Genomic DNA, 24,764 nt, shown 5'->3' with positions numbered 1-24,764 from the left:
TGTCACTGAGGCAGCATTGACGCAGGCAGCTCTGACGGCAGCAGCCGCCGCGGCGGGGACGGAGCGAGGCTGAATGGGAGCGGCGGGAGCGCGCGCGGCGGTCGAAGCGGGGGAGGGGGCGCCCCGTCCGATCGCCGTGAGCGCGCACCACCCCCTTCCCGCCCCCGCCGCTCGCGCGCCTATTGCCGTGCCGAGCAGGGAGCGGCGGGAGGGCGAAGCGCTGCCCCCGGCTCACCTCGGCGGTGGGGGTGGGAGCTCTCCCCCTCCCCCCCCCCCCCCCGGCCGCTCACCCGCCGTGCGTGGGTGCGAGGGCACGTGTCCTTGCCGCTGTGCTGCGGGAGCGCCCGGCTCTGTTGGCTGATGGGTCGCTGCGGCATCCGCATGAATGGAACGGAGCGCTGCGGATTGTAGCGCAGGCTCCGTGGCGGCGTTACAACTTAAGAGAGCCGTGAGCCAGGGACGGCGTCCCGCCTGGCCCCTCGGTGTGGCTCTCATAGCGAGTGGGGGGACTGCTGCCTTGGGGGAGAAATTTAGCCCTCCTGCGGATTTCTCAACACCCTCCCCCCTCTTTCCCCCTCCTCCCCACCGCTCCGTGTAGCCTTTCCTAAGATGCAACACAGTTGCATCGCTGATAGCACACTCAGGGCTCGTTTGTCTTTGTGGCTGACCTTTGAGCCTTAAAGATGAGCAAGAATTCCTTTCCCGGGCTTCTATCTACAGCCTCAGTGTTAGCCTTCAACACCTGAAGTCTTTCCATAAGGTGCTAAAAGGCAGCCACGCTAATTTCTTTGCTGTGCCTCACTGCTTATGGTGTTCCAACAGTGTTAAGCAGCACTGGAAATACCTTCTTGTCTGCATGACTGATGTTGTGCTGTTCCCAAACGGTATTTAGGAAGAACCTCATGTTTAGGGGTCAACCTGGTAACTTCAGCACTGTGCTCACAACAGCTTTTATCCATTCATTCATTTCTTTATTTCAAGAAGATAGCACAGGGAAGGTTATTTCCTTTCTGTCAGGCAAGGGGTGGTTTTTGAGGGAAAACAAAGATGTGAGGCGCAGGCCCCAAGTGAAGAACTACAGGTAGATATGGTGCAGAGTGCTGCAGTCCTGAAATGGAAAGAAGGCTGTGGTGGCTGTGCCTTACCTAGTGCCAAGTCATGCAGCACATCTTTTCCTTTTTTTTCAAGTTGACAGAGTGTTTTTAGGAGCATGCAGGATCCCGTGTCATCTGCTTGGCTTCTCACCTCCACATACATACGTCAGGGGCCTTTTTTGCTCAAAGCAATGAACTAATGGTAGATAGAAAGGAGGGAGCTCTCTCCCCTACGAAGACAGACTTGTTCAGCCTGGAGAAGAGAAGGATGTGGGGTGACCTCATTGCAGCCTTTCAGTACCTAAAAGGAGGGGGGTCAACTCTTCAAAAGGGTAGATAACAGCAGGACAAGGGGAAATAGTCTTAAGTTGAAGGAGGGAAGATTTAGGTTGGATATCAAGGGGAAGTTCTTTACTATGAGAGCGGTGAGGTGCTGGCACAGGCTGTCCGGAGAGGTTGTGGATGTTCCATTCCTGAAGGCGTTCAAGCCCAGGCTAGATGTGGCCTTGGGCATCCTGGTCTAGTATCAGATATGGAAATTGGTGGCTCTGCATGCAGCAGGGGGTTTGGAGGTTGATAATCCCTGGAGTCCCTTCCAACATAAGCCATTCTGTGATTCTGTGATTCTATAAGGAGATAAAAACCAAGTTGCTCAGCTCCAGTTACCCTCTTCTCACGTGTATTAGACCACAGTTAACAGAGCAGCTGTAGGCTTGAAAGGTAAGAGCCAGATTCTTCCTTCTCTCACACTAGTTTTATACTTTCTAGGAGTGAGTGTGGGTACTTGTGCTCTGTACTTGTATAAGCAAGAGGAGAAACCAGTGCTGTTCAATTAAAATACATGCTAAAGGGAAAACTCTTCTCTATATGCAGATACTTTTGTAATAAGTACTTCTTTAACATTACCATGTATTTTTCTACACTATGGTTACGTTTAGTGTGTAGTTTATTTTTTTGTTGCCAAATATATTCAAATGGAAACCTCAAAAACTAATTAAGAGCCAAAATGGTAGGGGTAGATGATTTGCTGAAGAAGTGAAATTTTAATAGGAGCTGTACTTGTTTCTGACAGAACTCAATTTTCTTCTGGGTTCCTTACGTAAAGGGTTAAAATCATTGGAAATTTAGAAGTTTAGACAAGAATAGAAAATTGTGAAGAAACAAAGATGCTGTAGATTGGACACCGTGTCAGGGGTCTAAAAGACTATGAGCCACCAGAGTGGTTAAGGAGATGCAACTTGAGAACGGGATGAAAGCTGCAGGAAAAGTGAGTGAAACCATGTGATTTACTACTGAAATTATCCAGTTAGACTGAAATATCCCCCTACTGACACCTTTTTACAATCTCAGATGAAGGTTTCTTACTGAAAGCGAAGGAGAACCTGATTTTCATTTGAATGTGGGTGTTTTTACTCCTGATAAACTTGTTGCTCAAAATACTAGAATTCAAGAAATGCCAAGGCAGGCTGTTTGCTGCAAAACATGCAGGCCATGGGGAGGAGGGAGACAATACAACTTTACAAACCACCTGCATATCTCTGAGGTGAAGAGTGGCCCCCAGTAAAGCCCAGCAGAGCCAGGCGTGCCTTGATGACTTGCTGTACAATAAAGACAGTGATCTAGAGACGACGCTATAATAGAAAGGGCCTTAGCAGTAAATTCATAGCTGAACAAATAAGTTTTGGATCACTGGGAGAAAGCATCGTGGCAAATGCTAGACCCAAACCCCAGAGTGGCAGTGTTTGAGGAGAAGAGACCTTTGCAGCCTTTTTTCTCCTGTTACAGCCCTTTAGGTTACTCAGGATACCACAAATTATTTTTAAAGCATGTAGTGTTTTTGCATACCCCTTCCTCAGTACTGCATTGTTAATGCTGATCTAGTGTTTAAGTATCTAAAACTCTGCAAGCAGAATGACCCTTTGTCTTTCACGAAACATTACAGTTAATGGTTCATCTCACAGTGATACCACGGACACTGATAAGGCAGTTTCCCACTTTCTCATCTGTGTAAGTGATTGTGGATTTTATATCCTGGCAGCAAGGGAGTTAGGAAATTCCTGCCATAGGAATAGAGGAGAAAGAAGGAATAGGGATAGAGAATGAGAGGAAAGATCTGGAGAATGTGTGTTGCTGCCACTGGAATCACAGAATCAGTAAAAGATGAGGGGGATGGGTAGGGAGGAGTAATCCTCCTCTCCAACTTAAGCAGTAACTGCTACCCTGAACACTTCCATCCTTCCCAGCAGGGAGGTGTGTGAAAATCCACTCATCAAATTCACAGCTCTAAAAACTGGTTTAGTCTCACTCTGCAAAAACCAGCCACCATATTCTTACAATTAAAAATGTTATAATGCAAGTGGTATCTCTTGATAGAATACCATAAATATGGCTTATGAAGAGACATGGATCAGGACTTGGTGGCCACATGTGTTGAACAAGAATGAGGTGTTTGCAGAACAGTGGTTAAATAACTTCTTTTTTTTTTTCAAGGTAAAAATACCCAGTTCCCTCTAACTTAAAAGAGCAAATTCAGCAAAGCCTCTTTAGATTAATGTGCTGCTGATCTTCATATCTTCTTTTAAAATACAAAATGAATGTCATGAAGTTAGAGTACACGTTTCATGGTTTGTTTCTTCTGTTAAGAGGCATTTTAATTTTAAACAGACTTCATACCACCTTCCCAGTAGCGCTGAGTTTCATATGAAACTTAAAAGCATCTTTCACCCCTTTCCTTTGCATTGTTAAATCACCAGATCAAAGGTGGTCATTTGTGTAGCATAAGAAACTGGGAACTGCGTCAGTCTTGTGAGCTTTCTTTGTGCTAAGTGTCTACTTGCATTGTATGTAATGTCAGTGCAGTAGGGCTACTTGATCATTCTTACCTTAAAGATTAGCTTGTGGGGTGGAAAAGTGACAGATAGGTTGGTATGTTCTGGGTTTTGTTTTTAAAGTGGGAAAGGGGATGACGCAAAAGAACATGCAAGGCATTTCAGTTCTAAGCCTGTACAAAACTCTCATTGAGGCCTTCCTTGCTCAAATCACTTAGGGGAAGACACCATGATCTTCAGTCACATCAAGTAGTATCTTACTCTGCAAGAGTTCCCACTGAAAGCCGTGGAACTAGCCAGGGGATTAAAGCAGTAATAAATGTGAGTAAAGACAATAGAACATACTCGTCACCTCTTTGCTGCTGTTTCCCAATTTATAAAACGAGGGTAATAAAATTTACCAACTGTTCTGGGTGTTGTAAGGATACATTAGCTCACGCTAGCAAATCACTTTGAAGACAAAAACAAATGCTATATAAATGCTAAGTATTCTGTCAAGATGTGCAGGAGCGTATTTGCAGTACAGGGACATGAACCAAAATAACTGCTTCTAGTTGAGAGAGAGCTTTAATGATACAGATGTTTACAATATCTGGAACGCTGCTGCATAAGTCACCTCCTAAAGAGGAAAAAAATACAAGCTGTTAGTATAGCACTGCATGAAAGAGAATTGATTCCCTCATTGTGCTGCTTGTTAAGTATTAGTAAGTATATCAGTGTTGAATAATTCTGGGCTGAGTTAGTCTTTGAAAAGAAAATGAAAGAGAAGGCAAACTTGCAGTGTGAGACCTCTTTAGGTCTTACGACTTCTGTGCTTTGGTGTTTGCTGGGTTAGCATAGTATATGTTGTGCAAAACCAGATTTGCCTTAACCAGCGCTATTTCTTCTCCAAACCTTTAATTTTATATTCCTTTAAAATTCAGGCTGTCTAGTCACTGAAAACCATCATGAATGGTCCTTTGTGAACACGACTGACACGCTAGGCTGGTAGTGCCTTAAAAAATAGAGAAAAAAGTGTTTGCAAACTGAGTTATATCTGTTGGAGGTCTTTTGCCCAATGATTTCGGTTATTGACTCATGTAAGGCAAGTACTTAGTCCAAATCTGTAAGCCTGAAAGTGCTTCAGCTTTGTCTCAGAGTGCAACTGTGTTTAGTAGGGCCTTAACTACATAAGGCCTAGAACTGGAATCACAAAGTGTGGGCTTCTTTAGAGCTCAATGAACACGATGCCAAGGATTCCTGTTTACCTTCCCAAGTCTTAGGTCAGGGCCTTATTCTCTTCTAATGAAAAGACTTGGGACTTGGTGCATTGAAAGCCACTTGCTTCAGTTTGATGACATAAGCAGTCCTTTGTCCAGCCCACCAAAAGAAAACACTTTCACATCATCCTATCCAAAGGAAGTTACCAAAGTCACTGAAAGTGGCTAGCATTTAAATGAGAAAGTGTATAGAAATTAATTACTTTTCAGAGCATGGAAAATGAAATAATAAGAGAGCTCTTAGTACTTTACTGTACTTTTTTTTTCCCTTAAGGCCTAAGGGACAGCTAATCAGAGTGCCAGGCAGAGAAGAAAGGCAGGATTTGCATGGAGCTGGGAGTGAGAAGCACTAGAATTCTTATATAAAAAGATAAGTAATTAGTGGTGATACAGATTAAAAAGAAAAGCACAAAGAATCCTTGTAAGTTATTTTCGATCTGGTATCACCTTTCTACAAGCACACCCAGTCAACCAGCAACATGCTGCCTTCTCCCGTTCATCTTCTGAGATGGTCCCTGAGGGTTCTGATGTACAGAGTCAGTTCTAGTGAAGAAAGCCATTCTTGGTATGGAACATGGAAACTGGCACCGCCTTTTGATCTGCCTCCTTCTTTCCTATTGTGCATCAGTTTAACTTATGGAGGAGGTAGCTCCTCTGAATAGCTCAAATCTTGTTGTATGTAGTGGGAAGAAGTGAAACAAAAAGAGTGCTCGGGAATAATGGTGGAAAGCTTTTCTTTGGCAAGATCCAATAGGGTGGAATAGTATTTCACAGGGTGGAACAGTATCTCACAGGGAGTTGAAGTGTCACTTGGTATGGCCTCAGAGGCTATTGTTTATGGAACTATCCTGTTCAACCCCAGGCAACCAGCTGTTCTGTATTTCCACTCCTAATTTCCATCATTTCCCAATACAAACAGGATCTGCCAGCATGGCACTAACCTAGTGGAAACACTTATGTCAAGGCAGATCTCGATGGGAACTTCCTCAACCACAGGAGGGGCATAGCATTTTGTCCTATACTGTGATAGAGTATCAGTCTCTTCTTGCTGGCTAGGAGATATTTATACATAAATGTAGCATTTAAAAGGAAACATGTAATAGCACAGGATTGTACCTAAAACTTGACAAATATATTCAGTTCTCTTCCCTGTAAGTTTGTAGGACATCTCTCTGAAGGGAAGGGATGTGCTACTTGGTCCTGAAAACCTCCACGATTCATTCACAAAAATAAGCATCTTACTATCTAAGAAAGCATCTCTCGCTGATGGCTTGAAAGCTTCCTCCTTTACTTTGCAGCCACATCTTACCAAAGCCTTGTGTGGGAGATAACAGAAACATCAAAGGCCATCATGAATGCCAAATTTAACATCCGTTCGAGAGAGAGAGTAGCTATATATCCGCTCTCTGCTTGGCACTGCTTGCTATATTTCCCTTCTCACCAAGATAAACTTAAAGAAGAGAAAGGAGTCAGCACCTTGTGAATGTTCCCAGCAGACACCGAACCTGACTCAGGCTTGTAGTGATAGCACTTACATCACCCGTATGTAAAACTGTTCCAGCAAGGAGCTGGCTGAATGGTTTGGGCAACCGGCCACTTACTGCGTGCAGTCATTTGGAGGCCAGACAAACCGTGTCCCAGACCCGGAAGGCTGCTGAAAGTAAGGGGCTGGGAGTGCAGTGAGAGGACAGAAAGCAGCATTCACAGAGCCCTCAAAAAAAAAAAAAGCAAACAAAAACGATCACAAGCGGGTTAGTGTCGGGCTCCTCCTCGACCAGCGCAGCAAACCCCCGCACGGCTCAAAAACGGCAGGAAGGCGGCTTTTGGGTTCCCCGTTAGGGATGCGCACCGCACACCGCTTGCTACGGCTCCGGTGGAGAGCCCCACGCCCGCGGATCGCGAGCCGCACCCCGCCTACACGCGCGGCGTCCCGCTGCCAGCACGCGGCGGCCCGAGCTCCCCTCGGCCCTCCCTCCGGGGGCGGCGCGGGGGAGGCGGGCGCGCGGGAGCCGGAGCGCGCGGCAGTGGCTGCGCTCCCCCCGCGGCGGTGGGGCTGGGCGCGCTGCCCGCCACGGGAGCGCGGAGCGGTGCCGGCGTACCCGCTGCCGCTCGGGAGCCGCGTGTCGCCGGCCCCGAGCTTTACCGAGTACCCGGGCCGTCATTTGTGGGACGGGGGTTGGCGGCTCCGAGATACCCGGGCACCCCCGCAGCTCTCCCCATATGCGGGTAAAAACGGGGTAGCGAGAGCGTGACCCCTCATGGGAAGGAGCAGGCCGTTTCGAGTCGGCTTTTATTTCTCTTCTTTGTAAGCACCTTCCGATGCTGCGATAAATAAATAAATAAATAAGCCCTAAATAAAGGAAGAAACAGATCCCTGCAGCCTATACTGCAAGAAATTGCTACTTCTGCCCTAGCTATGCACCGGGAACACTTCAGTGTGTACACGGTCCTAAATACGCTTGGAAAGATTGGGGTGTGTTGGGGGGGGGCGCAGGGAGCCGGGGGGGAGGGCACTTTTTCCCGGCTTTCATCATTGCCTGCTTGGAGAGAGACAGAAATAATTAAGGGGGAAAAAAAATCCCCCCCCCCCCCCCCCCCCCCCGCGCACTCCCCCACCCACCCGAGCAATCATAATACATTGAAATTTCCCTAAGTCTCGTCAGCTGCAAAAAATAAATGTTTCTGGAGCTGGAGGATCATGTTGCAGAAGCGTGTGACTGCGAGACCCAGATTCCTTTCCCTGCTTCCCCCGTTTCTTTCCTTAGGTGATTTTGTAGCATTATTATTTGTTTGGGGAGGGGAAAAAATCCTCCTCGCTTCAGTCTCTTGCTAGAGGTCCAGACTGCTTACGTCTGAGCGCCCCTTATCATTTCAGTGAATGGCAATTGCAGCCTTGGTGCTGTTATAGCAATGAAGCTACAGACGTCATTGCCTCCTGTTGGACGTGAGATGTGTCCAAGCATCAGCCCCTTCTGCTTAAGAAAAACTCTTTAACTTCCATGCAGCCGGCAGGCAGGCTTTCCTAAGATCCTGTGGACCCAACACCGCATTGATACCGTTATATATTTTTATTTATATATGCATATACATATACACAGGTGTACGTGTGTATGTGTGTTTGTATGTATGCATATAGAGAGCCAGAAATAGCTAATTTAAAGCCGCTGCTGCACAGCGAGCTTCTCCAAAATTTCCTGCTCGTCAGAGTAGCTCTGCATCGTTCTGTTAAATACAGCCAGGCGGGAAAGCCATCGTCCATCAATTTCGGGTAACAAGGACGACCTGTTGAACACCTTGCTCTCCGACCCCCGGGAAGATGCTGGGCTGCCGGAGCACGGAAGAGCCAGGACTGTGCCCCGAACTTCACCCGCTCGGCAGCCGCTGTTCCTAAGCCATTTCCCCTCTCCTCCCCCGCCTCTTTGCCTCCCGGACCGAGAATCTGCTCTTTAAAGTTGATCTGACGGGGAAAGCAGAGACGAGCTTGTGCATAGTTCGCAGGGTAAGTTGTGTCCTTCCCTCCGCCCCCCCACCGCGAAAACTACCCGCTAGAGAGCCTCGAAACCCGCCAGGACGGGGACAGGTGGCTGGGGGGAGGGACGGGACCCCCAGCGACAGCGGCGCGCCTCGCTCCCGGCACCGAAAGGGTTACCGAGGGACCGAGCCTCCCGCCTCACTGCGGGGGTACCGACTCCGCGGCAGAGTTTGCGAGGCCCGAGTTGTTCGTGAACGTTCCCAGCCGGCCTCCGCCGCTCCCGCAGGTGCAGGGCCGACTGCCCACCGCCCCCGCCGCGCCCCGGCCCTCCGCCGCCGGCTCTCACCCCCGCCCGGGCGCCGCGGCCACGGGGAGCCCCGGCTGCCGGCTCCCTGCGCACATGACCCCTGCAGGGAGCCGAGCCTCCCTGCACCTGCAGGCGCTTGTCATCCCTCCTCCTCTGCTCCCGGATTTCTTTTTAATTCACTCGTCCTCCCCACTCCCCCCCGCCCCCCCGGAATCCATTCAGCTTTTACCCTTTTTTTTTTTATTATTTAATTTTTTTTCCTTCTTTTTTTTCTCCCCCTTCTTCTTTTCTTTTTTTAACCAGAAGGAATCCCAACAGGGGAAAATAATATCAGTCAGCTCCCTCCCCCCTCCCTCCCCCCCAATAAAAAAAGCACCACCCGTTAACATTTGGCAAAACAACAGAGGATGTCGTCTCTCCGATTTTCACCCGCACACACTCAGATGAGCGAGCGAGGAAGGGGGGGGACCCAAGCAGCCCCTCTAGACGTGGGGCTGCATTGATGGGATTGTGATTTGTAGGATTTCTCCACTTAGTCCCTGCCTCCTACTTGCTCTCCAGCCACTCCAAAGTCTCTTCCCCTCTCTTTAAGCAGCGATTTCTTTCAATCTCTCTCTCTCCCTTCCCGTGTCTCTCTCACACTCTCCCTCTCTCTCCACATACACTCATCTCCCCGGAGAGAGAGAGAGGAGAAACTCCACTCCTAAACACCGACCAGATGTCGAAGAAACGCAAAGCTCTGGAGGGTGGCGGAGCCCAGCTCCCCCCCGAGGACCCCAGAGCCTGCTTTGGGGCCGGCGAGGAGCAAGGTAGGGCGGCGGAGGCCTGCAGGTGGCCGGGCGGTGGGCAGCCGGGAGCCTCCCGTGGCCCAGAAATGCTGGGCACCTAGGCCAGCCTGCTGCCTCGAAGGGCTGGCATCAGCAGGGCTGTAACCCTCACCCATGCTGACCTCTGAGAGGGGTGAGGGGAACGGGAGAGGAAGGGGCAGGGTGGGGTGCAGAGGGAGCGGCGGGGCTGCTGGCGGTCAGGCTGCCCTCCCGCTGCTGTTTGTCACCAGCGTTGGTATTGCCTCATTGATCTGCTGCTCGTCTAAATCTCTGCTTACAGGGCATTCTGAGCTTGGGCAGCCAGCGATCTGTAGGCACCTATATATATGCGTTGTGTTTTTGAGTGGGTCTGGTTTCCTTTGGTGAGCCCTCATCCCTGGTGTGATGTCGGTTGCGTCATGTTGAGGCTTCACATGCTGCACTTGCAGCGCACTTTGCAGCCAGCTGAAGTTGGTTTTTCCATAGCCTTGGTGCTCTGCTGCAGTTTTTGAGCTCCAAGAATTTGTGGTGAGAGCTGCTCGGTACTTTTTGACAAGATAATATCAACGTGGAAGCTGGGTGGTATAAAATCAGCTATGCACACAAGTGTGAGAGAGTTCTGTAGCCAAATTCCTTGTTGCTCTGCCGGCCCTGTGGTTCCTGTCCTTTGTGTATGTTTTGACCAGGCGGGCCCAGATGAACTAAGCTGAGCCTCAGTGCTCTGGGGTTGTGGCTGTAGTACATAGGAGAGAGGAAAATGCCGGTTGAATTTAGAACAGTTTTTCAGGCTGCTGCAAGGGGCTCTGGAGACTACGATGGGATCTGATGGGGCATGTGGTGGGTTCAGATGGCAATCTGAATGTGTCTCATTTCTGTGTTTGCATTCAGAAATGCTTATGTCCGAGCAGGTGTAAAGCTGGGCAGGGCAGACAGGGATGGAATGAGTGTCTTCTCCATCATGGAGTCAGTGAACCTTTTTGTGAAGGATGTGAGGGATCATAATGCCACAAGTCACCCAGACCATGGAATTCACTCACCGCCATGGATGTTTTTGCTTTCTGCAGTGAAATGTCTCCAGTACAGTGACTGGTGTGCTCTTTTGGTTACATTAGAAAGGAGCACTTGTAGTGATTCACCATCACTTTCAGAAGATATCGGTTAGGGTTTATGTGGTTGTTGGTTTTAAATTGCTTGGCTCTCCAACAAGAAAATAAGATTCTTGTTCCTATTTTCTTATTATTTGACTGCTGAAGACTGGTCTTGATATTTGAGGGACATTTTCAGACGCTGTGAATGGCTTTATTTGCATGACAACATTTGATGTTTTTTGCAATGTGGAATTTTGCTGTTACTAACCTGGAAAATCTTACCTCTTTGTCAGCAACAGATGAGGTTAAACACAGGAATGGCATTCAGCAGAGACCTGGAAGTTGTCTATAGGTTACATGTAATTTTAATTTCAATGTATGCCATTAGTGGGTGCAGGAACACCTTACAGATCATTGTGATTTAGAGGTCTGTGTCTGTTTTTTTGTTTGTTTTTTTGTTTTATTAAAAAAAATAATAATGATAAATATATTTATATATATTTAAACTCCACAATAGTATTTCCTATAACGCTTCTGGTTATGTAACAAGAAACAGAAAGCAAATATAACTTTAAAATAGGACTTTGATTTCAGTGCATACAAAACAAATGAAATGGAAATTGAAAAACATATTTAGTAAAGCACTGGTGTGTGATATGGAGAGAGTAAATAGGGTATCATTTTCCTTATAAGGGGGCACAACATGTTTTGTAAATCAAACTGATTGAAAACCTGTTCTGTACCTGGGTAATCCAGGCTTATGTAGTCTTTGGCACAGCAAATGGTGAAATTTAATTTGAAATTTAATGGTTTTATTTCTGAGCTCGAAATTATTTTTATGAACTTTTCTTCTGTGTATTTTTTTTCCCCCTTCTATTTTACAGGAAGGAATGTTGCTTGTTAATTACATTGTCTGTGTGGCTACGTAACTGTAGAAACCATTAAGGGTGTGCAGTGTATCGCAGTGTTGTAGTGAGTGTGTTTGTGTGTGAGATGGTGGATGTGAAGGTTTCTTAAGGCATGAGATGTACAGGTAATTTTTTGGATTAATCTGAAGTATCTCACCATAAAGCACTGTGTTCTTGCAGTTGGTTTACTACCTCTGTAGAGAGGCACACTTCCTAGTTTGGAGTGAGAGTGTGTAATATTTGCCCAGAAGTATGGAAAAGCCATGTAACTGCTGGGTTTTAGCATTAAAACGTGTGTGCATTGGGAGTAGGGAGGCGGGGAAGGGGAAATGGGCATTAGTAAACGAAAGGAAGAAAAATAGAGAGCTCAGATTTCTGGAGGCTGCCAAATCCTGTATTCCTGCAGAAGTTGAACGCAGAAGCTCTGCTGTCCTCAGCTAATGAGGTGACTTCTTCCAGTGACAGACGTGTGAGAGAGAGGGCCTGGATCCGGGTCTGCCATCTTAAGTCTCTGTGTCTCCTGGTCAGTTAAGGGCACATGCTGCCAACAAGCAAATTTTTGTTTCTTTTGAGGGTCTGCATTTCTGTTTTTAAATCTTAAGAGGCTGCATACTAATTCTTAGCTACTCCAGACTCAGTTGGGTATGTGGCCAACTGAAGTGTGTGCTTGCAGAGTTTCATTCAGCTCTTGTTTATCCTCAGTTGGCAAAGCTGTGGGTGGACAGACACTATGTAGGCCACAATACAGATTCTTTTGAACTCCTCTGGTGTGGTTTTGATTTTATTCAAAGTATTTTATGAAGGACTCAGTAGTAACCTTGTCTGGTATAATAGGGTGTGATCCAATGGATGCTAAATGTTTCAAACCTCCCTGGTGTGGAGGGGAGGAAAGGAATGAGGCTGTTCAGCATCCCCCAGCTTCTCAACTGTAAGAGCCTGAGCCTGTGTATCTTACTGCACTTCACTGTGTCACCTTATTTAGAGGTGAGCTCATACCTGTAGTCTGTAGAGATAGTGGCACTTCCAGGGAGAATTTAGATTTTATGTGGGCTGAATTGCCACTGAGAGGTGCCCCTTTCTTTGTAATGACTATGCATGGAGCCTAGGGTAACTGTACTGGTTTCCTTCTAGCTGTCTAAATAGCAGAATTTCCAGCAAAGCAGATAAGGTCTCACCAGAGAGACAAGACATAGTCATTTGGTGTGTTTGCGTCATCATGTTAGTGATACCCAGCATTGAGAAGGTGGGATTCATCTATTGAAATATGGCTCTCTGGACTCCCTTTTATCATTAGGAAGCAGAATATTTCTAGAGTGTAATTCATCTCTTCTCAAAGTGGAAATCTGTGCTTAGTCAGCAGAATCACATCTGAGAAGTGCTGTTTTTTTGAATACAAAGGCAGTCCAAACATCTCACATAGATGTAGACAGCTGTAGGTTCAGCAGATGACTCCTGCCTGTTGACCAGCTCTTTCTGGTTTCAGTGCCATCCAAAAGACAAAGATGTTTTTCAGCTGCATTTGAAGCAGAGGGTTTCCGTTGTGCAATAATTCCCTTGCCCAAAATACTGGTGAAACAAACAAACAAACAAACAAACAAAAAAACTCAAAGGAAGAATCTCATTTTCTGTGAATCCCTGTTTTCTAGAAATGTGTTGAAAGCTACTCTGAAAGATGCAAAAATGGAGAGTGTTGATTTAAAACCCAACAAAATATGGACTCATCTCAGGACCAAATGCAACCTGACACTGTGTCTAAATTATACAGTAATGCAGAAAGAAGAACACAATATTTTGGACATTTTCTTGCAGATGTTTTTGAGTATGATGGATTCAGGGAAGGAAAAACCTCTAAATTCTCATTGGGCTGCTCTTTCTGAATTTGGATTGTGTATGAAGATAACTATATACATTTCTCCTTCCATCTCTTGCATGGTCAAGGTTTTGATAGTACTGAACGGTCTCAATTGTCATAAATGTCAGTGATAGTCGAGGTTCTTTTGTACTACTTGAAACTGGTCTCTTAAGAAGAAACTGTTGCGAAACTCCTCTAGAGGCAAAGCTGAAGTCCTACAAACACCCCTGCCTAGGAGGAACTTTTAATGTATTATTAATTTCTTTTAATTCAATGTGACCAGACAGATGCATAAATGTTAATCATGTACATGAATAAGTGTTAGCAAGGTCTCAGATGTTATTAAGAAAAGCCCTCTTGAGGGTCACTTTTACACAGAGGATACTTTCCTAGTAATTACTAGGGGTAGAAGTTAGTACTAAATATATTCTCAAACTAATTCTAGATCATTTGTGTGAATGTTTAACATTCACGTTTGTTTTGAATTTTGTCTGGTATACAGCTATTGATTATTTTTCAGTCTTAATTTGGGATCATCAGACTTAGAAGTTTGAGATCTTTCTTTTTATTCAAGCCTTACATTGACGTAATGGAAATCAAAATTGAACCCAAATGCTTCATTGCAATTCCTCCCTTACCCCCATTCTCTGTCTTCATCAATACAATTACAGTCTTTACTCCATTTGTGGTTTTATCATATATGGGACGATTAGGATTCCTCTGAGCTCTGCGCACTCTTGTTCTTCACATCTCTGTGATGCAGGTGGAAAAGCAAAGCAGTTCTTCCTTTGTGAATGCAATCTGTGAGGCTTCAATTTCTCTTGTACTTCTCCATCCTCTGTGTTCTGGTCACTCTTTTCTTTCTATTTGCTTCTGATCCATGAAATAAACAAGCCCAGTGTATCTCTGTGTACCATTCTGGAAGATCTGTCTACTTGGAGCTAAAACGTTTAGCAACAGAAGCTTATGCATTTGTGAGGTCATGGGTAAGAGGAGGGATTTGTTGTACAGATTATTTTCTTTTATTTTGGTGCCATTATTGTAATACATTTGTTGAAAAAAAAAATGCAATCACTTTGATTTTGTTTAAGGAAAAAAAAATAAAAGAAAAGGAAAAAAACAGGGGAGAGGACGGACAAAACAAATGTAGCAAGAGCTTTTTAAGGGCTTTGTTCAGGGCAAGAAAACTCACTTTCCAAAGCTGATTAACTCAATGCTTACTGATAGTTTCTTGCATTCATTTTGATTTTTTATCTCTTTGTCCTGAGGCAGTCACGGATTTGCCTTCCAGATGCTGTAGAAGGATAGATGGGGTCTAACTTCTAGTTTCAGATGATCCAATGCAACGTGCTGAAAGGGAAGACAGTTTTACAAACCCACTTCAAAGAATGGACAGCTGCAAAATTAGAGCGCTGCAAAGATGTTAAGCTAAGGAAAAAAAGTGGTTGGAAAGAGAGAGCATGGACAAGTTATATATGCTGTGAAATAACACTGTAAGCCCTAGGAAAAAAAAGTGTCTACTTCAGTTTGTTGCTGATTTGCCTTCCCATCCACTATTTCTTAAAAGCTGTTGAGGAGCTTTTCTCTTTCCATTTGCATTTGTTTCAGAAAGATATATTAGTGTGTACTGAGATGTAAGTTTATGAACACTGCTGTAAGTAAAATGCAAAGGCTTATACTTAAGCATTTTTCTGAATTGGTGTCTGTGTGGGAGTGGGCATGTTCTACCCAGCACTGCACTGTTGCATAGCACAGCTCAGTCTTCAGCTGCTCCTAGCAAGAAGTGAGGTCACTATCTACGTTGTAGCAGACAAAAAAAAAAGCTACCCTGACTGACATCACCAGGCAGAGCCATAGGGAAAACAGTGGTATTCTAAGTACTTGACACAGTCACTTCGGTTGGAAAGTGTGACTTGCCCTAAAAATAGATTTATCCAAACATTTAAAAAATGGGGATGACTTTATAATTATTAGTGGGCATTTGATATTTCAGCTATGTCGGTCATGGAGCATGTATGGTAATTCTATAAAACTGCCTAGTGAGTCAGGAACTGGAATTTGAGAGAAGTCTCCTGAGTGTATGAGTGACTTGAGAATGGGACTTTGAGTAAGTAATCAGAGTTTCCTGGGAAACTGTCACTTGAAGCTTTGTGATGAGACTCTGCTTACAGCTTCGTGAAGCTGTAGGATAATTCCTGTGATGCTGATGATGCTGCAGCCCCTTTTCCATCTGGCTGTGAGTGCAAGATGTTCACTAGTCCAATCATCCTGTTCTGGCCCCAACCGCCCCGTGATCCATGATAGACTCCAGTCTACCAGTATTAGCCCTAGGTAGCAACTACAGTTGGAAACAGTGAAGTGGCACAGTTGGCTCAGTCCATGTCTGCTGGTTGCTGTCTCCCTGCCCTAGTCAGTGGAGAGAGAGCAGCCTAGGAAAAGATCTTTGAGGGAGCTGGCCTGCTCGCTGCATGGGGACTGGGCCTGGTCTTTGGAGAGCCAAGCCCTCATCTGACCTCTGCTGCTCCCTTGGTTCGTAGTGGTACTGCCTGGGCAATAGAGGCCCTCGCTGACAAAGAAGGGCTCTTGAATTAGAATACCTTCTAAAACTTGCAGCAAAAGCTGAATAGCACCAGCATTCATAAAGGTAGCAGAATAAAAAAGAAAGTGAAATTGAATATATGTGGCTAAACTTTTAGATAAATCGATGTAAAGAGTTAGCAGCTTTCTTTCGATTTCTGGTAGAATGAAAGTCTATATGAATCTCCATGGATTTACTGATTTTGTGTCGTGTTACATTCATTTGCCTTAGCAATTCTCCTCTTAAAAAACAAACAAACAAACAAACCAAAAACACAAAACAAACAAACAAAAAAACCCTGCTTCCCCTTTTCTGATCAGTGAAGGACCAGAACCATTACTTTTAACATAAGAGAGAGAGCCCCTGTCTCCTTTATCTCAGTGTTCAACTTTACGTGGCACAGCATTACCAGAAGGTTGCATTTTATTGCTTTATCGCCACCTTGCCATTTCTTTTGAATGCATCTGAGTCAGGTGTTTCTGTACAGGAAAGGAGAAGAGTTGCGTAAGCAATGATATTATTATCAATAATATGCAAAAGCAAAGGCTGTAATGATCGCTGATGAAGCACTAATGTATTAATAAAGCTGCTTTGTGCTTTCCCCCTGTGGCCTTAATTTTTTTTTTTGTACTCTTTGGGCATAATCATGTTTTCAGGTTACTAGTGATAATGCTGAAACGTTGGCAACTCAGTGTGCAACAGTTGTAGCTTTATGCTGGAGGACGAGGGACCCTGTCTGGGTTTGATGAGGTAGAATACATTAGGTTTGTGTGTTTATCACTTCAGTCACAGTGTGATGGCTAATAATGTTGACATTTAAGGTGTGCCCACACATTGGGCTATTGAGCTTGTGTTCCTAAGCTTATTCCCAGTATGTCTGCTAACATGTGGAATAAGCAACTGCATTTTGTGTGTCAAGCTGTATTCAAGCTATCCACACAGTATTTTAGTCAAGTACTGTATCTCATCTGAGGGTCAGTTGGTAGTGGACTAACTCTTACATTGGTTTCCAGTCAGTGTTGGGCCCAGACATAATACAAGATAATTTAAAAAAATATCAGTGCCATAAAGATCAGAGGTGGAGGAGTCATACATGACTGAGATATGAAATAATAATAACAATTAATAAATAAATGAGAGAGGAAAAAGATAATTCATTATCATTGCAAATCACTAATAAATGGCCGGTCTTCAGGGGAAAGCTTACGTTACTCAGAGATAAAGCTGCAAAAGTGGTGAAGCAAAGATTTCAGGGCAGCTGGAGATGACACCCTTCCCATTCGTACAGGCTAAATATCAGAAGAGAACTACCTTCAAGGAGACCCCTTTTAATAACTTTTTTGAAACATTGTCTTAGTCTGTATGTAGCTGTTAGTTTAGCATAACCAAGTATTAGTAACGTCTATGTAAGATAAGCAAAATTACTGTTCTGTTTGAGATCAGGTTAGTTTTCCAGACTTTGTCAGTAAGAGATCCTGACTTAAGTTTCATTTTTTAACCTTAATTCAGCAGCAGTGTCTTTCCTTTATCTCGACTCATCCAAGATGTGCTTATGCTATCTATGATTATTGTTCAGGCTTTGCAGATCTTCTCTATGTATGGTTTATCTCTTTCTAATCTTATGCTTACTAACTATGATTTGCAAATAAGTAAGATTAGATGGTAGATCACCACTGTTACTGCCTTGTGAGTTCTCCAGTTGTCACTGGGAAGAAAATTTAAATAAGTTACAGTTGGTTTCAGCTTTGAGTGACATTGGCAGGAACAGGCATAGGAGCACTGTATGGTAACTGCTGAGTCTTGGCATGAATTGAGCACCTGGGGAAAGGACTCGGTCAGCCCTGGGAGCACAGGTGAAGGCAATTCAGTTGTGTGACCAGAAGGGGTAGAGTCTGGCTCTCTTAGACCTCATTTAAGGGCTCATTGTCACTGGGGAAGGATCTTTTTCTGGAGATCCCTCTTTAGTGAAGTTTTGTGCTGCAAGCCTGGAGTCTTCTGATCCAGGTGAGTGGTGGTCTTCACTTCCTTTGTGGCGCCTTTCTATTGTGCTTGTCCTTCCTTTGTCACACCTTTTTTGAAATGCCTTTCCTATTGTCTTGATCTGTTCAACTGCTACAAGCATTCACACACAGAGGCTGTTAAGAGGCAACTGAGTGGCCATCCTCCAGCTTTTCAGCTTTTATTTTCCTCCTTTAGACAATACAAGACTGTGAGCTCTTCTAGACTGTTCTGAGGCCAAATCACAAAAGGGCTTGGTGCTGCATCCTGGTTTATCCAGGAACTGGTAACTAGCTGGTGAGCACGACCTCAGAGCATGAAAAGTGTTCTCAGTTGTGCAGATGAAGCCATGTTCAGTGCTCTGCCATTCTTCCTTATTGTAAGGAATGCTTGGCTTTTTATCATGTTGTTACTTCTTGGCAAATACAAGAAATGTTGTATAGGCCAGCTTTTGCTCTGGATGGTGCAAGGCTCTTTCCTTTACTGTTTTGGTGATGTTGGCAGAATTTTTGTTTTGTTTCATTTCCTTTACAATGCGTAAAGAACTGCAACACTTTATTGCAAAGGGTTCGGAAGTTCAGAAGGCAGCGCTGTGACCCATGCAGGGTTTTAAGGCAAAACATATAAATTGCATTGAATTCTGGTGGTGGTACCAGAAGCTAGCTGATTCTGATAATTTTCTTAAGAAGGTTCTATTTGGACACTCACCATTATTATACCACTTGTACTTTGGATTGCATAGCCTGTTAGTACATCCTGTACTACTATTTTACTTTAGCATGAGGAAGTTTGAAAGTACTTTTGGTTTACTGCTGCTTGTAAGAACCACGTGCTAAGGTTGAAGCAGGGAGTCGAGATGCAGGCATTTGATTAGGTGGAATACCTACAGCTAGCTCATCAGTAGTGGTGGCGTGCAGATGTAAAGCTACATGGGAAGACAACTGTGACCTACCTGTGCACTCTTGTCCATCATGGTTTATGTAAGAGACCCTCTGCTGTTTGTCTGCATAGGTGGAGAGAAAGCTACAAGTAGTCATCTTCTCTCCACCCTGTGAAATATGTAATAATGGTTTTGTCCAGTGGTAGCCAGTATTTATAAAGAAACCTAAATGTATGTGGCTACTAAGGCTGCGTATGCATATTTGATAGTTTTCATGAAGATGTGAAGCTGCTGAATCCAAAGAGCTGTTGGATTAACATCAGAAAGAGAGTGATGTAGGTAGGCATATACATATATATCATATGGAATGTTTTTAATTGGTTTAGAAAGGCCTAAATATCTAGGTGATCCTTTAACTATGCTTTTGCACCAAAAGATGCAGCTTCTTACAGGGTGACCTAGACAGATTGCGTTTATTCTGTAACTACAATCTGGGCCTCGGATGTCAGTGTTCCTGAGATTTTTCCTTGGTAGAACAAAGTGTTCCCACCTTCTTGTACCACTTCCAGGTAAACAGAGATTAATTAGAAATTTACTGTGCCTTACTGGCTTTTAGAGGCAGATGTGCAGCACTTCTAGAATTTTTTAATTATTATTAAATGATACCAGTCACTTTTGGCTGGGAAACTGAGGAATAAGCATCACTAATCCTAAAGCACTACATATTTTTGAATTTGTGATTATTAGAAGCTATGAATGAGGAAGAATCAAACAAAAAAAAAAAAAAAAAAAGCTTAACATGAAGGAATATTTAATTTTATTCAGGAAATATTTTGGCAAAATCCCCTGGATCCACACAGAACCTACAGATTTAAGATGTCTTTGCACAGCCAGAGGCTGAGATCATGGCTGTCTAACTACAGTTGGATATTTTAATATCTGCCAAGTTTAGCCTTAAATAAATAAATGAAAAAAACGTATGCTTCATGCTTTGAACAAACTCTTGAAACAGTTCTCACTTAATATTCTTGAGAATAGTGACCTCCCTTTGAAGATACTGTCCTCCTGCTCAAAGTCCTTCATGGAACCGAGGAAGTAGCTGTTTAAGGGAAGCTATGAAACGTCCAAAGGTGATTTTTGGAACCCCTTAACATGACCCTGGTTCGAGAAATATGCCCTACTTACTACCTAGAGTGCAGTAAAATCAGTCACTGGAAATCTATTAGTTGTGGGCAATTGCAAGTGCGTTACCCAACATTAACCCACAAAAAGGAAAATTAACACAGTTAAGAGTAGCTCTTGCCAGAGAAAGATGAACAAATAGGAGCAGAAGCTGAGTGGGAAGCTTCTAGCAGCGGGAGGGGGGGAGACTAAAGATCGTCTGTTCAGACATGCTTTTTTACTTCTCTCCTCTGCAACTCCCCAGGTATTTCTCTCTCTCTTTTAAAGACATACATGTAAATATACCTAATAGTTACTGTGAAATCTGTAATAAGGATCAGGAGGCTGTTTTCAAGGACCACTGTGAAGAAGAGGAATGCTTTTAGAGTGAGGTCACATCCAAAGCCTGCCTCAGCTGATGACAAGCTTGTACTTGAGCACTGTATAAGCACCTTGTCTTGAGTAGTGCCTTCTCCAAAAAGCTTGCAATCTAGTAAATCTGACACATATGTATAGGGCTGTGTCTTTAAAATTGTTTGTTTCCATTTTTGTTTTTGTGGTTTCTTTTAAGTCTCTTCCCTCCCTATTATGCAAAATGTTTTTCTTTACCATGTAGAAATAGCACTGAAAAGATGATCCAGAGGTGGACAGAAGTGAAGCAGAAGTGCAGAGCAGGGAGTGTTTTCTGGTAGCCCAACAAAGAGGGCAGAAAGGATGAACAAGAAAGTTCTGTCTTCTTGCTCCCATATTCTCCTTTATTTGCTGTTTTCTAGTCCCATTTCCTTTTCTCAGAAATGCCTGCTTCAGTGATACTCAGCTACATCTGTGCTTAGTGATAACATTGCTGTTCAAATGGCAGGATGGAATGGAACATGTAGGTGAGAGAAAAACATCCAAAGTCAAACAAACTGAAGCAGGGGCCAGAATGTTCCTCTTCAGAGCTTCTAAGCAAAAAAATCTCTTGGGGGGAAAAAAAAAACAACAAAAAAACCCACCCCCATCTCTTGCCTTGCTGTGTTGTATTCATAGTCAGGACAAAATATGTAGTGCCTTATATGGCATTTTGTAGTCTTTGATGCAATGACCTCTGTTTACAAATGCAAACACAGTGTTCAAGACTTTGCCAACAAGTCATGACTCAGCTTGAATTATACAAGTTCATTTATGCAAACTCAGCTGTGAAGCAGGCAGTGGTTCATTCTGGTATGGTAAGGTGGTCCTTTGTACTATGGTACCACTTGAGGGTGACATGTTTTTACTGAGTTTAATATAGTCTGTTTTAATAACCGAAAATAATTATTTTTGAAAGTACATAATTAAGTTTAACACAGAAAATCTTGTTTGATCATTCTTATTTTTAGTTGTTTGAAAATACTTTTCTTTAGAATAAACTTAATAAGTTTTCAGTCTTTTATTCTACTATGTCTTCCTTGTGGAAGTCTTCCTTACAGAAAAAGAATATGAAATCGTTCACTCATGAAAACACATCTTTAGTGGTATATAGACTGATATTTGTTGTCGCTGAGGTTGTGTTGTTTTAGAATGGTTGGGGCTGTTTATTTTTTTTCCTTCTGCCCAGTAAATCAAGTGGAAAGAGAACAAAATCCACATGGTTATCAGGGACAGGGGTTTGCTGTGTTCTTTTTGGTGTCATTCAGTGTAATTTACCAAAGATAAGAGACTTGGGTAAAAGTTAGAGGAGTATACTCTGGAGGAGCATGCTCTAATAGTAGTGGAAGTTTAACATTAAGTTTTGTTTAGCTGCAGAAATACTTGCTATTGGTTGTGGTAGTGGGTCTAAGTTGAAACTGCTTCCTTACAATGAAGGCACAAGTGCTCTCCACCCAGTTTATTCAGCATGGAAATCCTGGAAAGATTCCAGATTGGGGAAACGCTCCCCAGGTTAATTTTTTCTGGCATTTTGTCTTAGGTTCTCCCTTCTAATTTTTACCTCTAAAAAGATACTTTCCAGTCTCTTGCAGGATTCTGGCTGTGCTTTTCTGCTCAGCTGTTAATGCCTAATTTAGAAAAACTAAGCCAGTGCTATGATAATGTACAGCGTAGTGGTTTTCCTTAGCCGTATTCTTCCATCCTCCAGATGTCTCTGGAGTACCACATGATACAGAAAGTTCATTTTAAAATGAGTGCTGGGCTGGAATATATGAACTCCATAATGTCTTGGATGTCAGTTGGAGGAAAATTCATGTCAGGACATCACTGGAAACTGCTGGCACAGCTCTGCTTTTCAGTAACTTTTAGTATTCTTGACTTTTCACATTTTATTAAAAAATAACAAGGGACATTAAGTAACTTCTCACCTACCTCACATACTTGCATAGAAAGTGAATGCTTTGCTGGTGTCTTTGAAAATGTCATCGAATTGTTCATCTGTGATACAGAGGGTTATTAGCGAAGGAATCAGCCTGGATCATGGCGTTTGCAAGCCTCCAAAAGTTATTACTAAATCCTTGTGTAAGTTTTTAATATTTGTAATGACATGCCTACACAATATTAATACTAAGCTGTAGTTTTTAATTTTTTCTTTTCTCTTCAAGTGGCTTTTGGTTCATTTTATTTAAGTGTCTGACTTTATCTCAGATAGCTCCCCTTTATTTAAATGATGACCGGACTTAGTGGGTCTTATGCTTATCATGACCAACCCTTCAGCAGAGGTTAGAAGCTATTAATTTTTTCAGCTGTTTTATTGGCTCAGAGACTGGTAACAGCAAATACTCCTTACAATTCACTGAGCATAGAGATAACTCAACAGTGCTGAACAAACCTAAATGTTGTCTTGTGCTGGCTATATATTGTCATAGTTATACTCATCTTTGTTTATCTTGTTCTTTTTTTTTTTAATCTTGCTTTCTTCCACTTTTTTATCCTGGTAAGGAGTATTCTAAATCCTCTTTTAAATCTGACCCGATTTGCTTACAATTTGCTTTGGAGAGCATGAGTGATCACCATCAAACAGATTTGGTACTTGGTAAGGGGTGTGGGCTAGGAGATGACATTAGGTATCATCTCCATCTCATCCAGATTTGGATATACTTATTGGGTGTGTTGTGCATTTATATTTTAAAATAACTTAAACAAAGGAGTTTGTCTATCAAGTAGCAAAGGATGAGAAGCACCTGCTCCAGAAAATCTAATTGAGTTATTTAGGTGGAGGAGATGATAGAGTTCAAGGATGTTTTGGAAAGTGGTGGAAAATGGTTACAAGAGTGCAGTGAGACTATATGTTTTTAGTAATATAATTTGCTATATTTGCTAAGTCTGAACTGTCTCTGTGGAAAAGCTACTTTTGCCTTTTTTCTTCTTCAGAATTTCTTGGTTCAAGTATTGGTATTATTTAACCACAGGACAAACCTTGATTTCCTATTGTAAGAGAGAATATTGAGTTGTAGGAATTTGTAGATATAAAACTGGTAATTCTACTGAAGTTTAGCCATTTATTTATTTATTTCCCCACAGCTAAGCTGAGTAAAATTGGATTTGAATTGGAACATATATAGGACTGAGATCTCATTTCTGTAACCGGTATTGTCCTTACTGACACGGTGCAGAATATGGTACATGACATGAAGCCACATAATTACATAGTGAAAATTGGGGCGAACATTCATCCACTGTTCTCACTTTTGCATGAACTGCTGAAGGGCCTACTACGAATATTCCTGATGTAGTGTTTAAGGTGACTGAGTTGACTGTGGCCTGAGACTCTAAACAACAGTTACCTGAAGAAATATTCACTTTTGAATGTATTAATAATTTTTTAAAATGCTGTCTGAGCATTATTTTTCTGTCACATATTTCTACAGCATTTGAACGTTGTCTTTTCATGGAATTTTCACATTCCAAGTACCTTGAATGTGTTATGAGTGACCTTTCACTACTAGAGGCAAATTATCTGGATTATCCTTATTATGAGTGGGCTCCTTTCTTTAGCAGAAGTTGCAGACAACCATGCTTGCTGTTTTAGCAGGTCCATTTTCACACTATACTGCAGGGCAATTACTCTTTGGTACTCTGACTGCTGAGTTTTCCCAGTTTGTTGCTGTTGTCTTTTTATTTATTTATTTATTTTGTCTGAAGATTTGTCATTTAATTATTCATCTTTGTCTCTAATAACGGATCGCTTCTCTTAAGGTAGCTCAAAAAGATGCTCTGTATTATGCTTATAGACTCTATTGTTTCTTGTCTAAGTGGCTGGCAATTAACATAAACAACACCTTCCTCCTTGGGAAATTGTCTGGACTGTGGGGCAGGAGGAGATTTTTTTGTTTGTGTGTTGTTTATTTATTAACTAAGGGAACATTTGAGGCATATCTTCTGTTATATTTACTGGAACTATCTGCTGGAGGAGGACTGTAACTGATTAAAGCACTGAGCTGCGGCTCCTTTAATGGAGAAGATGGCTTCTTTATTTTGTTCCCTTCATTTTTTCATTTAAGAGTTGGCAGAGGTAGGTTCTGTCACTAACTACTGCAGGAACAGTATTGGGCTAGATGCTTCTGAGTTTCTGTTGTTTAG

The 24,764-nt window shown here is 43.2% G+C and overlaps 1 protein-coding gene and 1 long non-coding RNA gene across 2 annotated transcripts in view; both read left to right on the top strand.

Moving 5' to 3' along the window:
• The first annotated feature begins 9,358 nt into the window (after positions 1 to 9,358).
• The window catches only part of PDE10A (phosphodiesterase 10A), a 343,005-nt gene continuing 327,599 nt past the window's right edge, over positions 9,359 to 24,764 (top strand). Inside the window, exon 1 of the mRNA XM_072331205.1 lies at positions 9,359 to 9,769. Within this exon, the coding sequence (XP_072187306.1) occupies positions 9,679 to 9,769 (91 nt within the window). The 5' untranslated portion in view covers positions 9,359 to 9,678. The remainder of the gene's footprint in view (positions 9,770 to 24,764) is intronic.
• LOC140249501 (uncharacterized) overlaps positions 18,150 to 24,764 on the top strand; it is a 28,946-nt gene continuing 22,331 nt past the window's right edge. Inside the window, exon 1 of the long non-coding RNA XR_011903025.1 lies at positions 18,150 to 18,196. This is a non-coding gene — a long non-coding RNA (uncharacterized lncRNA). The remainder of the gene's footprint in view (positions 18,197 to 24,764) is intronic.

This window comes from Excalfactoria chinensis, chromosome 3 (assembly GCF_039878825.1).
Source record: "Excalfactoria chinensis isolate bCotChi1 chromosome 3, bCotChi1.hap2, whole genome shotgun sequence".
NCBI lineage: Eukaryota > Metazoa > Chordata > Aves > Galliformes > Phasianidae > Excalfactoria > Excalfactoria chinensis.
The sequence above is the reverse complement of the archived record's forward strand: the minus strand, read 5'-3'. Positions and strand labels throughout refer to the sequence as shown.